At 43.9% G+C, this 14,832-nt stretch overlaps 1 protein-coding gene across 1 annotated transcript in view; it reads left to right on the top strand.

The window, feature by feature from the left end:
* IL18RAP (interleukin 18 receptor accessory protein) overlaps positions 1 to 14,832 on the top strand; it is a 36,488-nt gene that overhangs the window by 13,043 nt on the left and 8,613 nt on the right. Inside the window, 4 exon segments of the mRNA XM_079940296.1 lie at positions 41 to 224; positions 7,454 to 7,604; positions 12,157 to 12,222; positions 13,823 to 13,946. Of these exon segments, the coding sequence (XP_079796422.1) occupies positions 41 to 224; positions 7,454 to 7,604; positions 12,157 to 12,222; positions 13,823 to 13,946 (525 nt within the window).

Below are 14,832 nucleotides of genomic sequence, written 5' to 3'. Positions count from 1 at the left end.
TATAACATCTGTGTTCACAGGACCTTGTTAACTTTCCTAGGAGCCCCAAGGATGAGGCCTGTTGTGTCAAGATGATCTTAGAAGTTAAACCCAAGACAAATATGTCCTGTGGGAGCTCCATACCGCATGAACAACTCCTTCTTCTTGGTAGCATGGACTCCATTTATTGCCCCGGTCTCAGCCACCAAAGTGATACACAAAGTCCAGAGGTGACCTGGTACCAGGTAAGAATGACTTCACTGAAACTGATGCCAGAGCTTAGTTGTTAATGGTAGCATCTCCTTATGTAATTTATAGAAATGTGAGTCTGAACCTGAGCTCTAGAGCTTCCCAAAGACTGGCCTCACGCCTACAGAGAAGACCTGACTTTCTAAAGCAGTTTTCCCCTAGGTAGCCACAGAGTCCAATGTTCCAATTATTAGAACCATCCTTTTGATCAGTGTCAGTAAATTTTCTAAAATTCAAGTCCATTACATGTGAGGTTAAGATATAAACTTATGAACACCCACTCATTCAGAAGACCAGATTTGTTCAATTTTACTGCCTTTGGAAAGCAAAGGGCATTGCTAGGGTGAAAGGAACACCCAACAAGCATGTCCTGAAGGGTTTCTGAAAGAAGTAGGAGACTGGAATACTTTCCAAAGAGGACACCTCTGGGAAGACAGTTAAGGCAAGCACCTGGTGGCCTGGGTGACACGTGTATTACACAGGTGAGTCAGTGGGGAGGGAGGGCAGTGCTAAGAGAAAAAGGGAACAGGAATCAGGAAAAGACAAGTTTCAGAATGATTCTGAGTTATGAACCACATGTGAGTAAACTTCATAACAAAAACATTTCCATTGTATTTTATAGTTTTTCTAAGTCCTAACAGATATATAAATGCTGCGTAAGCATCTCTTCCAAAGTCTGGGAATGTCAGTTGACCCAGGGTGGTGGAATCTGGGAACAGAATTTAAATCACCTCCTACATTTGTAATGATTGGCTTTTTAAATATTTATTTATTTATTTGGTAGTGTCGGGTCTTTGTTGCGGCAGGTGGGCTCCTTAGGCAGGCTCACGGGCTCCTCAGTTGTGGCTCACCCCCTCCTTAGTTGTGGCATGTGAACTCTTAGTTGCGACATGCATGTGGGATCTAGTTCCTGGACCAGGGATTGAACCCAGGCCCACTGTATTAGGAGCATGGAGTCTTAACCACTGCGCCACCAGGGAAGTCCTATGATAATTGTTTGAAGTTCAATACTTTGCTTTAAGAAATCATGCAAAACTTTAAATTTGACTTCCAAAGATATCTGTTTGTTAATATAAAAATATCATTTTAAATTGTCCCTGATCAAAGTCCAGAAAGTGGCCCATGTTTATCTGTCGGCTTTTTGTACCCCCAAACTTAGCAAGCAGAGTCTCCTGGAGGTAAAATTACCATTGGGTGAGACAATATTTCCTCACTTGATTCTCTTGAGATTCAGTGACAACTGGTGTTATTATGTCCCTCGTAGAAAGAACTGTACAGGGAGGGTGAGTGTGTGCTTAAGGTCTCAATTTTATATTTTAAAATGACACAGAAAATGTACTGCCCTCAATAAAATCCTAATTTAAGAAGCACCTTACTAATTATTAGAGAAGTGCAATCGAAACTACCATGAGGTCCCACCTCACACTGGTCAGAATGGCCGTCATCAAAACGTCTACAAATAGCAAATGCTGGAGAGGTGTGGAGAAAAGGGAACCCTCCACCCTGTGGATGGGAATGTAAATTGGTGCAGCCACTATGGAGAGCAGTATGGAGGTTCCTTAAAAAACTAAAAATAGAGCTGCCATGTGACCCAGCAATCCCACTCTTGGGAAAGTTGGAAAAACCTCTAATTTGAAAAGACACATGCACCCCAACGTTCATTGCAGCACTATTTACAATAGCCAAGATACGGGAGCAACCTAAATGCCCATCAGCAGATGAATGGATAAAGAAGGTGTGGTACATATACACACAATGGAATATTACTGAGCCATAAAAAGAATGAAATCATGCCATTTGCAGCAACATGGATGGACCTAGAGATTGTCATACTAAGTGAAGTCAGAAACAGAAAGCTAAATACCATATGATATCACTTATATGTGGAAGCTAAAATATGACAAAAATGAACTTATTTACAAAAAAGAAACAGACTCGCAGACATAGAAAACAAACTTATGACTACCAAAGGGGAAAAGAGGGGAGGGATAAATTAGGAGTTTGGGATTAGCAGATACACACTACTATATATAAAATAGATGAACGGCAAGGTCCTACTGTATAGCATAGGGAACTCTATTCAATATCCTGTAATAAACTGTGATGGAAAAGAATATGAAAAAGGACATATATATATGTAACGTGAATCATTGTGCTGTAGAGTAGAAACGAACACAACATAGTAAGTCAACATACTTCAATTAAAAGAAAAGAAACACGTTAATTTCATAACCTCTAAAATGAGGTTGGTAAGAATAGCCGATGGTTCTGTTCATTATTTTCAGTTCACTCTTAAGAACAAAACTTCCCATGGTTCAAAAGTATTTGTAATCTGGGATGACAGATGCCTTACTACGTCAAGGTAGGCTGTTCCCAAACCAGGCTTGCCCCGTTATTTAAAATGAAAATGCATTTGAATTTTCAATGATTGTATCCCTGAAATGAAAGCTATTTTCACTTTCTGGTAAAGCACAAGCTACACGGTAGTTGCCAGCTTTCTGCATATGCTGCTCTTAGGAACTAAACCCCCATGTTCTATGACATTCACAAAACGAAGCTTTATTTCTCTTCTCTGGGGCCTCGACTGCAAATGTCAGGATGTGTTTAACGGTGACTAGGCATCTGTCTTAAAAGTAGGCAAAGCATAGCTGTTGTTAAAATTGTATCTTCTGACGGAGATTTGGACAGGTCATTATTTAGGTTATGTTTCATGGATTGCATGAAATTCATGAGTTGCACGTGTGTGGACATGTGCTTACACACACACATGCACACACACACAGACAGTATCCTGGAAAGTCACAGACCTCATGGGAGTATCACTACAAGTGATGCCATTAGGCAGGAAATAATACCCAATGTTCCTTTTCTTCATGCTAAACCACAGATACTCAGGTGAAGGGTGGCTCACACTTAAGAGTATCTCAAAACCGACAACACTAACACTGGCTGAGAGGATGAAAACACGGCGGCACTGAATTCACATGAAACTGCCGACCAGGGATGAACCTGCCGGTTGTATAGAACAACCACGCGAAATAAATCCATGTGCTGTAGTCTCTGGGGGGGTTCCAAAATATTTTTAATAGACGCCTCAAAAAATTTAGACTTGGAGATTCGTAACTGAAATATTGAACGATGAAGAAGTCAGCATAAAGGGAATTATCTGTTTTTCATTCTAATACTATTTTCCTAATTCATAAAAATATAATGGGAATTCCCTGGTGGTCCGGTGGTTAGGACTCTGCGCTTCCACTGCAGGGGGCCCGGGTTCGATCCCTGGTCGGGGAACTAAGATCTCGCAGCGCAGCCAAAAATAAGTTAATTAATTAATTAATTACAATAAAAATATAATGAAAAATAGCTTTAGCGTAAGCAGACTTCGTCTTAGATGATATGACATTAATGGGAGGGCGTTTTCGGTTCTTTAGCTAAATGAATCTTTGACACCAGGCAGAATTCTAACACAGGGCAGTGGGAGAGGCTCTTCTGCAAGGGTCTGGGGCACCGAGACATGGGTGCCTGTGACATGGCTGTGACGTCCTGGCGGTAAGACTGTGCCTGAGTGACTTTTCCATTGGTGGTTTAAGTCAACCTCATTCACATGCCACTGTGCTGACATGGCTGCTGGGTCATCTCTGAACCCTGAGTTCTATGGAATTTTCGCACGTAGACCTGCCACCTCTCATTTCCTTTGGCCTCGTTCTCCTTGTCCCTGGCACCTGGTGGCATCCCGCGAGCCCAGGGACATGGAGAGCTGGTAAGTATGGTGAGACTTGCCAGACCAAAGGTTGATGCAATTCCTGGTAGGGAAGAGGTAAAAGTCATTTAGATTCGATGTTTGGAAGCTGTTTCCAAGGTCCATACATTGGCCCATTCGATTGTCCTCACTGTGAAATTTCAGAATCCTGGGCAACTTCCTACGGTGTGTACAATGCTACAGTCCGCAGGCTGTCACATGTCTCAGTCCTCTCTGGGACTCACTGATGCTCTTTATACAGGATCACACTGACTGATGCTCCTGCTTCTGTAGTTTGCTCTTGACCGTTTCCCATCTGAGCAAAACAAAGAATTTCCTGTGTGGCCTCATTAGCACTTCTCTCTCCTACTAGGATCATTTGTGATTATGTTATTAGATCAGCTTCCCATCATTCTTGACACAAATTTCTTGCCCCTTATCTCTTCGATGTTTTGTTTGAGTTCCATCCCATAAAGTCTTGATGATACACACTAAGCCGTACTTATCTTTTTATTAAAAAAAGTCAGGCCCACTTTGTAATCACTCATCCTCCCTATGGCCCAGCTGCAGCCTGGTTCCAACTCTGCATCCCCTCCTCTGCATTCATTTCTCATGTGATTTACGACACACCTCCACGCCAGTTTCTGTTCTCTGTATGTTATTACCATGTTCTCTAGAAATTTCATCTCTGAATTTTACCCCGTGCCCTGAAGCTTCCTTTTAAAATGTTCTTGATAGATGTCTAACCTTGTCAGTCCCACCTCTTGGCCTTGTTTTACTTCCTACCTGCAGCGGCCCGGCTCTGACCAGTTCTGACCCTCTTCTCAGCTCCTTGACAACCTACTGGAAATTCTTTCTTGGGCCACAGGAACCACACCAGAGACTTGGGGGAGGGGAATTTCTGCTTCTACGAGTCATCAAGCAAAGGGGAAGGGAAATTCCTCAATCAGAACATGAAACTCAGAATCAGAAGAACGTAGATACATTCTCAGGCCTCTCACGAGCTATATGGTATAGAACAAAACACAAACTTCAGAACCTCGGTGTTCTCATCTATAAAATGGAAGACATAGAATCTGTGCAAGTCAGAGAATCCTTCTTTTTTTTTTTAATTTGTTTTAAAGGGCAGTTATTTCCTTCTGCCTCATTTATCTATTTATTTATTTTTATTTTTGCTGTGCTGGGTCTTCGTTTCTCTGCGAGGGCTTTTTCCAGTTGCGGCGAGCGGGGGCCACTCTTCATCGCGGTGCACGGGCCTCTCACTGTCCCGGCCTCTCTTGTTGCGGAGCACAGGCTCCAGACGCGCAGGCTCAGTAGTTGTGGCTCACAGGCCCAGCTGCTCAGCGGCATGGGGGATCCTCCCAGACCAGGACTTGAACCCGCGTCCCCTGCATTAGCAGGCAGATTCTCAACCACTGCGCCACCAGGGAAGCCCCGCAGAGAATCCTTTGAATGTTCATACGAGATACACATGAGAAATAACTTTGTAGTCTACATAGGTAATGAGTTCTTACTATTGATATTTTGTTATTTTTGTTGTTTATCTCTTTTCTTTTGACTGCAGTGGTGAAAGATATATTGCTAGTACTCTTAGTAGGAAATTGGAAAGCCAGGTGCTGTACAGAGGTTAGAGGATTAATGATTATAAGATTAATGATACACTGATACCCCATCATTCAATAAATACTACTGTGCCCCTACCACTTCCTAGCCCTTAAAGATACAAGGGTGATTATGATAGTCTTTGCTTAAATTTACAAGAGTTTCCACAGTCAAAAAAGAGCTGCCAGTCATTTTTCTAAAAATGTCCGATCATCTGACTCTTATACTTCCAAACCTTTTTTCCAACTGACTTGCATTTATTCACCCCTTATTTACAAAGACCTTACTCTTGCTGGCCTGCTTGCTGTATCCTGGAGACACAAAGATCAAACACATCTACTTGCATCAGCCCTTTCACCTTGGCCTTGTTTCCTACATGCAGGCTTTGCTTCAGGTGTTCCTAAAATGTCAATTACGTTCTTTCTTTTTTCTTTTTCAAATTCTTTTCCCATGTAGTTGCCACATAATATTCAGCAGAGGTCGCTGTGCTATGCAGTAGGTCCTTGTTGGCATTGACTGATTCCTGCATACCCTTCAAGTCTCGGATTACACTGGGGGGAGAGTGCCTACTTTTCCTATGAGGCAGAGCCACCTGAGTGTGCTATACTCTGGCTTACTGCTCAGACGCGCATCCTTAGGCTGAGAGCTCGCTCAGAGGAGGGATCTGTGTTTATTCCTCCCAGTGTGTCCAGGACCAGCTAAATGTCTTGGCACAAAGGCTGCCCTCGACAACTCACAGGAGGAGACACCCAAATGCATCATTACTATAAAAGGGCTATCCTGGGCTTCCCTGGTGGCGCAGTGGTTGAGAGTCCGCCTGCCGATATAGGGGACATGGGTTCGTGCCCCGGTCCGGGAGGATCCCACGTGCCGTAAGCGGCTGGGTCCATGAGCCATGGCCGCTGAGCCTGCGCGTCAGGAGCCTGTGCTCCGCAACGGGAGAGGCCACAACAATGAGAGGCCCGCGTACCTCAAAAAAAAAAAAAAAAGGCTACCGTGATGATGGAGCAGAGGTCACTGAGCCTGCTCGGGGAGACTTGATAACTTCTCTCCGTGAGAGCCACCCCTTCAGTTGGATTTGAAAAATGAGGAACAGCCTTCCCAGTGGGGAAAGGTGGTGGGAGACATGCTGATTAAGAAAGAATGTGGTTATGTAGGGAATGACAGGTGGGTAGAGGGGCAGAAGCAGGAAATGAGTCGGGGAAGGAATGCCAAGATCAGGCTGTGAAGAATTTTAACCTTTACCCTCAAGGCAAAGGAGTGTCAATGAGAGATTCTAAGTAGGAGAGAGAAATGTTCACAATTGAATTTTAGTTCTCGCTCAACTTTGAGTCCACTAGGAGTTAAATAATTGTTCCTGAATCCCAGTCCTTCTTTGTCAAAGTTAGATACATCTGTTTAGTTACTTACTTAATGTTTTCAATTTAACATTTTTTCTTTTATTCGAGTGAAATTTATTTAAAGAAGAAACTTTATGTAAGCCCAATACACAGAAAATCTATATCAATTTCCAGAAATATAAATACACGTGTTTTTAAAAAATTCATTTAGGTATCGACCACTTAGACCACTATGACTTTTCTAGAGTCTAGGGGCCTGAATCTCGCTTTGGGCTTTACCAGGTGAAACAGCTCTTGCTGGGCTGTCTTCATCTCCACATGTCATTGTCTTTGAAAATGCTTCTCGTTTCAAGTAAGAATCTTACAGATATAGTTTTGAGCAGAATCTTTTATAGCTTGGGGGTGTTATGTTCTGCAATGTCCTTATATCAGACTGACCTTCCCCCTTCCTTGGTTCCAATTTGTGAAGTTTCGCTATAGGTGAGCTTAATATTAATAGTAATTCTCTGGTTACATTATTTAATTTTCTTGTCTCTTGGATTAGAATGGAAAACTACTCTCTGAGAAAAGGAGCAACCCAATTAAAGTGGATGACGTTTACCACCATCACCAGGGCACATACGTGTGTGATCACACTCAATCAGATAATTCAAGTTCATGGACAGTCAGAGCTGTCGTTCGAGTGAAAACCATCGGTAAGTGAGGTTTGTGGTTTCAGTATTTGAGATTTCAACCCCAATTACCCAGTTAAAGTTATCTCCTTTGGCTTAGTGATATTTTTCCTTTTTCTGTGGTGAAGAAGGAGACACTCATAGCCTACAGTCACGTAAAGCCTGGAATGTTGGTGAACATCAGTTTTCCATTCACCTAGATTCCGTCCTCCAAGGAAGGCCTAGTTCTGGGTCATATTCAAGTTGCCACAGGTTGGGTTTTCTACGCATTGATTCTGGTTTGTTTTGTGATAAATTAAAAAACAATATCAAAGGCTCATGTAAAGAAATAAACAAGATTAAAGATTTTACCTATAAGAGATAATAAATTAAAAAACAATGTTAAATATTTCACACCCAGAAATAAGTAACACTCGTGTACCTATCACGAGCTTTAATAATGGTTTTTCCATCTCACGGTTTCTTTGTCGAAACAAAACAATACAGACACAACTTGAGGCCTTCCCACTTCCTCTCTTTGCAGATGTAGCCCACTCTTAGCTTATAATCCTTTCCATTTATGTTTTATGCTTTTTCTACATATGTAATGTATCCATTAATAAAACAGAATATTGTTTTATGTTATAAAATGTGTTTTGTGTTATAAACACATGGTATTGTTCATAGACATTGTTTTGCTAATTTATACCCGCATCAGCAATGAACAGATTCCCATTATTCCCAAGTCATATTTGGTGGTTTCAGACTTTGGTGTCAAGTGGACCCTCTTTTTTTCAGACCAATTTACGTTTCCCTGACTACGAATGAAGTTGAATGTCTTGCCATTTGCTTACTGGCCCGTTGAGCTTATTCTTCTGTGACTTGTCTGTTTTTGGCCCAGGCTTTCCCTTGGGTCATTCTTATTAGATTTACAAGTGTAAAGCATGGCTAAACTGTATGATGTAATCAATCTAAGCATGGCCTCTATCAAAACATAACCGTACAGAATGGTTGACTCTGCTCTTAGTAAATATAGTAATCAGTTTTACTTCCTCTTCTTTCATTGCAAGATACAAACCACATGGGGCATCTGAGACCAAGTCAAACTCCCCTGCTTACTTCCGGGCCCTGGCACTCTGCAATACGTTAGACCTCATCAATTTACATTTATATGAGATTGTTGCTTGGACGAGGGGTTAGAAGGCAAATACCCACCTTGGACCACTTGCCCCTCCAGGCCTGGTTGCTCTCTCCCTCGGGCATGATAACTCGCCCGTCAAACTTTCAGGGGCAGAATCTGCTTTTCTCTCTCCCAGAGGATGCTTTGCAACCTCTGTCACATCTTTTTAAGTCTTCTCTGTCGTCATTCCTGTCTTCCTCATTTACTCACTCGTTCTTTCATTTATTCATTCTTACACCAGTATTTGTGGAACATGTGATATGTGTCAGGTACTGGGCTTGGTGCTAAGGTTGTAAGAATGAGCACCTGGACACTTTCTCTGGCCTCCCAGAACTTACCGTCTCGTGGGGCAGACAAAGAGGAAACAGGCTACTACAGTTCGGTGTGATGAGTGGAGAGAAAGGGAAGCAGCGGGGCATGTGGGGGACACACAAACCCAGACCTGGGTACCCCGAGGCTGGGTGAGAACTGAGGGGTGAAGACAAACTAGCCCAGTGAAGGTGGAAAAGATGCCGTTCCAGGCAGAGGGAGCAGCGTAGTTAACATCCAGGAGCTGAGAGACAGCATGGTGCTTTCCAGGGAGAAAGAGAAGGTCAGTTGAGGGTATCTGGAAGCAGAACAGACATCACACTGTTCTAGTAAGTTTGGACTTTATCCAAGGAAAAATGGGGAGCCATTGAGGGTTCTACGTGGGAGAGTGTCATGAATAGATCTGGATTTGAGATAGATCACTCTTGTTATGTAGAACATGGGTTTGGGGGTGGGGCGACAAGGGAGACGGAGAGAAGAATTAGGAGGCTGCTGTGGGTCAAGCAGGCAACTGCTGATGGTGGCCTGAACTAGGAGTGGCAGTAGGAATGGAGAGAAGAGAGAAAACTCCAGAAATACTTAGGAAGTTACACATGAAACGCTTTGGGAATTGGGAGTGAAAAGAGGGAAAAGGAGGGGTCCAGTATGAGAGCCAGGTTTTACGCTGGGCAACGAGGTGGACTTTCTATAACATATTGAGAGAAGATGGGATGGGATGGGATTGGATGGGATGGGGTTGGATGGGATGGGATGGGTAGGGGTGGGATGGGATACATAAGGGTGGGAAGGGATTGGATGGGAAGTGGTGGAATAGGATGGGATGGGATGGAAGTGGAAGGGGTAGGATGGGATGGGATGGAAGTGGAAGGGGTAGGACGGGATACATAAGGGCGGGATGGGATTGGATGGGAAGTGGTGGAATAGGATGGGATGGGATGGAAGTGGAAGGGGTAGGACGGGATACATAAGGGCTGGTGTAAGGCATGGGTGGGGGGGCCGCAGATTTGAATCATGTTCTAAAAAGATGTCTCTGGTCACTCTTTGAGTAGACTTAGCAGAGGTGATTAGGAATGGCTTTGCATGTGTGTCAACAGAACATGTTGATGGAGTTTATGTGCAAGATGAAAGAGGGAAATCAATGCCGGATTACTTTTCTGGCATGATGAGTTGGTAAACGGTGGCACCATGTAATGAGACAGAAAAAATACTGAAAGAGAAGCAGGTCTGAGGAAGAAATTCAGTGTTAAGCTTGAAAGGACTTTGATTCATCAAGTCACCATGACAAGTGGGTATTTGGATAAACCAGTCTGGGATACAGGCTACTACATTGGGAGATGTGAATGTGAGGGTGGCCGCCGGCAGGATATCTAAAGCCGAGGGAGAATGGGGTCACGTGGGGATGGAGTATAGAGAGGGGAGAGCCTAGAACATCCAGCACTGGGAGGCACGGGGGCGGAGAAGCATCCCCACAGGAGATGGAGAAGCGGTGTAAGAACAGAGAGTAGCTATCCCAGGGCTCAGCGATAAAGTGTCCCAAGAAAGAGGGAGTGACGCATGGCCTCATATGGTGAAGCCTGGAAACTGCTCCTTGGATTTGGGAAGAGGGAGGTCATTATTTACATCAGCAAGTGGGTATCAGTGGCAAGGTGGGGAGGGAGCAGTAAAGGAAGTGAAATTGATGATGTAGGCGAGAGAGCATTTTGAGGGCCAAGAACTTTCATAGGGAAGAGAGGCCTGGAGCGTGAGCTGCCCCACAAGGAGAGTAGGTGGAATGAAGACCACAAGGAGAGACCGGGGAGACGTGATACTCACAAGAAGCGCGGAGGAGGAGAAGCCCATAGCGCTCAGGGGAGTGAGTGGAGAGGGGGGAGGCGAGCCTCAGAGCACAGAAACGTGCACCCCGAAGAGGAGAGGAGAGCATGCCCAGCAGCACCCAATGCTACTGAGAGGGAAAGCAGACTAAAAACTCAGCCGTGGGCGTCCCTGGTGGCGCAGTGGTTGAGGGTCCGCCTGCCGATGCAGGGGACGCGGATTCGTGCCCCGGTCCGGGAGGATCCCACATGCCACGGAGCGGCTGGGCCCGTGAGCCCTGGCCGCTGAGCCTGCGCGTCCGGAGCCTGGGCTCCGCAACGGGAGGGGCCACAGCGGTGAGAGGCCCGCGTACCGAAAAAAAAAAAAAAAAAAAAACTCAGCCGTGCCCAGTGGATTTAGGTGCAAGGAGGTGACTGGTGACTTTGGCCAAAGCGGTTTCAGTGGAGTGATGGGGGCAGAAATCAGACTTCACGGGAGGGGAAGGGAGGGAGGAAACGAGCACACAGCGCTCTTTCAACAACTTGGCTGAGAAGGGAGGAGAATGAGTGGGGCAGGGGTATAAGGTGAAGGGTTTTTTCCTCTTTTTTTTAAGATGGAGAGACTGAGAGTGGATAAATGCTGATGGGAAGGAGAGAGAGAGAGAGTCAAAGATACAGGAGGAAGCTAATGTAATTGAGGGAAGGAGGTCCCTGAGAATTAAGAGAGAACAATTCCAGAAGAGAGGTGACGAAGTTTCCTTTCTTAGGAGATGGGACATCTTCAGGAGGGAGTTTGACAGTGGAGGCATATGTGAAAGTTTGTGGCAGGAAGCTGAGGGATAAAATGATTCATGAAGGGCTGAGCTCACCTTTATTTTCAAACAAACCATGAACTTGAGGATGGAGGGAGGGGTGGGCTCCAATCTGGCTAACCTGTGCATTCTCTCAGGTTCGTCCTCCTTCCTGTGGGATTACTCAGCCGGATGCACCAGAAAACAATCTTGGAGGAGAAGATGGGGTGGGGTTTCACATCTGCAATGGGCCCGCGGGGCTGGCCTGGAAGGAGGTTCCCCCTGGGCGGGTATGCATTTATCAAGGACTCAGGTTTCGCTAGCACCTGCAACCTGATGTCACAGTCATTTCTGGAGGCGTGATTTTCACATGGAGACTTGAGTCTCTAGCCTTGTACATTATGGATGAAATTTGCAAAGGAAGTTCCAAAACATTTAGATCAGAGTGTGACCGCGCGTTCAAATCTTCAGGAAGCAGGCCTTCGGATTTCCCGGTGCAAATGATAATTTTTATTTTCATCTTTTAGTGAAGAACACGAATCTCAAACCAGATATTCTGGATCCCATCAAGGACACCCTGGAAGTAGAACTTGGTAAGGTGGGTGGTGTCATCCCCCTTGAATGACACTTTGCTTCTGGGAGCAGGTCTAAGTGTGTTACAGTGAAGAGCGTCGGGATTTCAAATTAAACAGAATTGGGGGTGAATCTAGCCTCGGCCACTGACTCGGTCTGTGATCTTATACAGCTATTTAATCTTCTGAAGCCTCAGGTTATAAATCTGTAACTAGACAAAATAGAACTGACCTCACAAGGTGGCACTGAGAAATATGGGATGATGTATTGATATATTAGGTGACTTGTATGTGAGGCATGATCAATAGATTTTTTTTTTTTTTTTAAGATTCTTCCTTACTCCACCCAGGAACAGTGGGTTACACAGATTGGTTAGGTTCATTGATTAAATCTATAAATTTAATCAGTTAACCAACTTAGGTAGCCTTAACCCTTACGAATACAGCGTTTGGTCTAGCCTTTAAGATAAATTGTAGGAGAATACTACAACCCTTGCTCAAATAAGCTGTATTCCAAATTAGTGTCTTCTTTGGGGTAGAGGGGGAAAGTGACTTCCTGTGGTCCCCTTTGATTTTGTCAGCTTCAGTAACATCTACATGTTCCCACATAGCCAAATAGGAACTGTTCTCTTCAAAACCAAGTGCTGGTTGTTTCAATAAAGTAAGTGTTCTTTTAAGTGCTAATAAGATATTTATCGTTGTAGAAAGAAAGGTAAAAGTAGATATTATGGTAAAAGGCCACTGGGTGGCGGTTTCCTTTAAATGCTAATAAGATGTTTATCATTATAGAAAGAAATGTAAAAATAGATATTATTAAATCACCACTAGGTGGCGGTAGCGGTGTACCCTGATTATGAAATAGAAATAACAGTACGGGCAAAATCACAAGAATGAAAGGAAGGAGGAAAGAAGCAGGGAAAACATTAATTAATTCAAAAATACCCAAGTTACACAAGGTACCAATGAATTTTAAAGTATTACTGTGGGGAAAGCATTATTCAGGTGCAAAGGTGAGTTTTCAAATGGAGTCCCTAAACATTTCACGGTTAAAATATTGAGTTTGAGGCAGAGCATATCTGGATACCCCTTACAGAGAAAATGGGCAGAAAGAGGGTAGCGTAGTTACATGCATGTCAGTCCACAGTGTAACGTTCAAAATACTCAGCTGAATATCTAAATACTCTCTGCTTTAAACTACATGCCGCCCAAACCTCAGGATTTTCATTTAATATGCAAATACTAGTTAGTATCTCTTTACTGGCACCCTTGTACTACTTCAACAGCAGCGTCGGAAGACAGAGCTGGTCCCTGAAACTGCTCATTTTCCTGGCGTTTAGCCTTAAACCACATCAGAACCCGTAGTGCTGTGACCATGCCCATCCTCGTTTGCAGAAATGTAGTCACAGGTTTGAGATCTAAGAGCTGCCCAGTAGAGACAAACATCCCTGGTTTTACCTGTTTCCGAATGAGAGACAGGTGGACATTTGGCTTTGTCTGGTACACCTGTTTTACCTGCGAACCTGACTGCCTCAGGGAAGAGTTTCCAGATGGTGTCTTCCTCCTGCACGGGACAAAGTGTTCTCACGGGCTTCCTTCCTGTGTTCTGTGGCCCTTTTTTCAGGAAAGCCTTTAACTCTTAACTGCACGGCCCGATTTGGCTTCGAAATAAACTTTAAGCCTGTGATACGATGGTACGTCAAAGATTCTGACCAGGAGTGGGAAGTCCCAACACCTGAGGGGAGAAGGTAAGAAGGAAATGAGCGAACTTATTCTTTGCGACTCACACTAAAAGCTTTCACCTTTAGAACCCCCTGAAATGTACACACAGAGCTGAACAAACAGATGGAGTTGGTGTGGCCACTAGCGCCAACTAGTCGTGCAAATAAAAGTATAGAAATGCAAAGCGTGAGTTAATTTTAAACTTGGGGGCCAAATGCAGTTTCACAGAGGGCCATAGAATGAAATATTTCCGTTGTGTTTTTTTTTATTGTTATTTTTTATTTTATTTTTTATTTTTGGCCGCACAGCTTGTGGGATCTTACTTCCCCGAACAGGGATTGAGCCCAGGTCTTAGGTAGTGAAAGTGCTGAGTCTTAACCACTGGACCACCGGGAAATTCCCCCCACCTTTTTCTAAAATAATCTTTTTATTTTATTTTTTACATTTTTTATCAGTTGTTTTAAAGTTCAATTTGTAGTAACAATTTGATGTGGCTACTTTGCCCACCAAACTAACCAGCAGACATAACAACCCATGCTGCTTGAATAGACTTGGCATATGGAACAAACGGGAAAGGATTCTGCACCCTAGCCAGCCATTCTCCATTCCCCCCTGTGCCGTCCATCCAGAGTGGGCCGAGTCAGGGCCCCAGTGTTGGGGTCCTTAACGGTCTGGAGCGTATGCAGAGAAAATGGCACAATAATAAGCGATCTGACCGAAAATATGAGAAATGAGGAATAGTTGATGCAATCCAACCTGGAAAAGGAGACCCAGAGGTGAGATCGCTGTCTTTTTTTGGGTTTTTTTAGGCATATCTACAGCAACTTCATTTACAATAGTCAAAAATTAAAACACGGTTACATTCATTCATACAGTGGATTATTATTCAACAATAAAAAGAACAAACTGACT

Source organism: Stenella coeruleoalba (assembly GCF_951394435.1).
Source record: "Stenella coeruleoalba genome assembly, chromosome: 13".
NCBI lineage: Eukaryota > Metazoa > Chordata > Mammalia > Artiodactyla > Delphinidae > Stenella > Stenella coeruleoalba.
The sequence above is the reverse complement of the archived record's forward strand: the minus strand, read 5'-3'. Positions and strand labels throughout refer to the sequence as shown.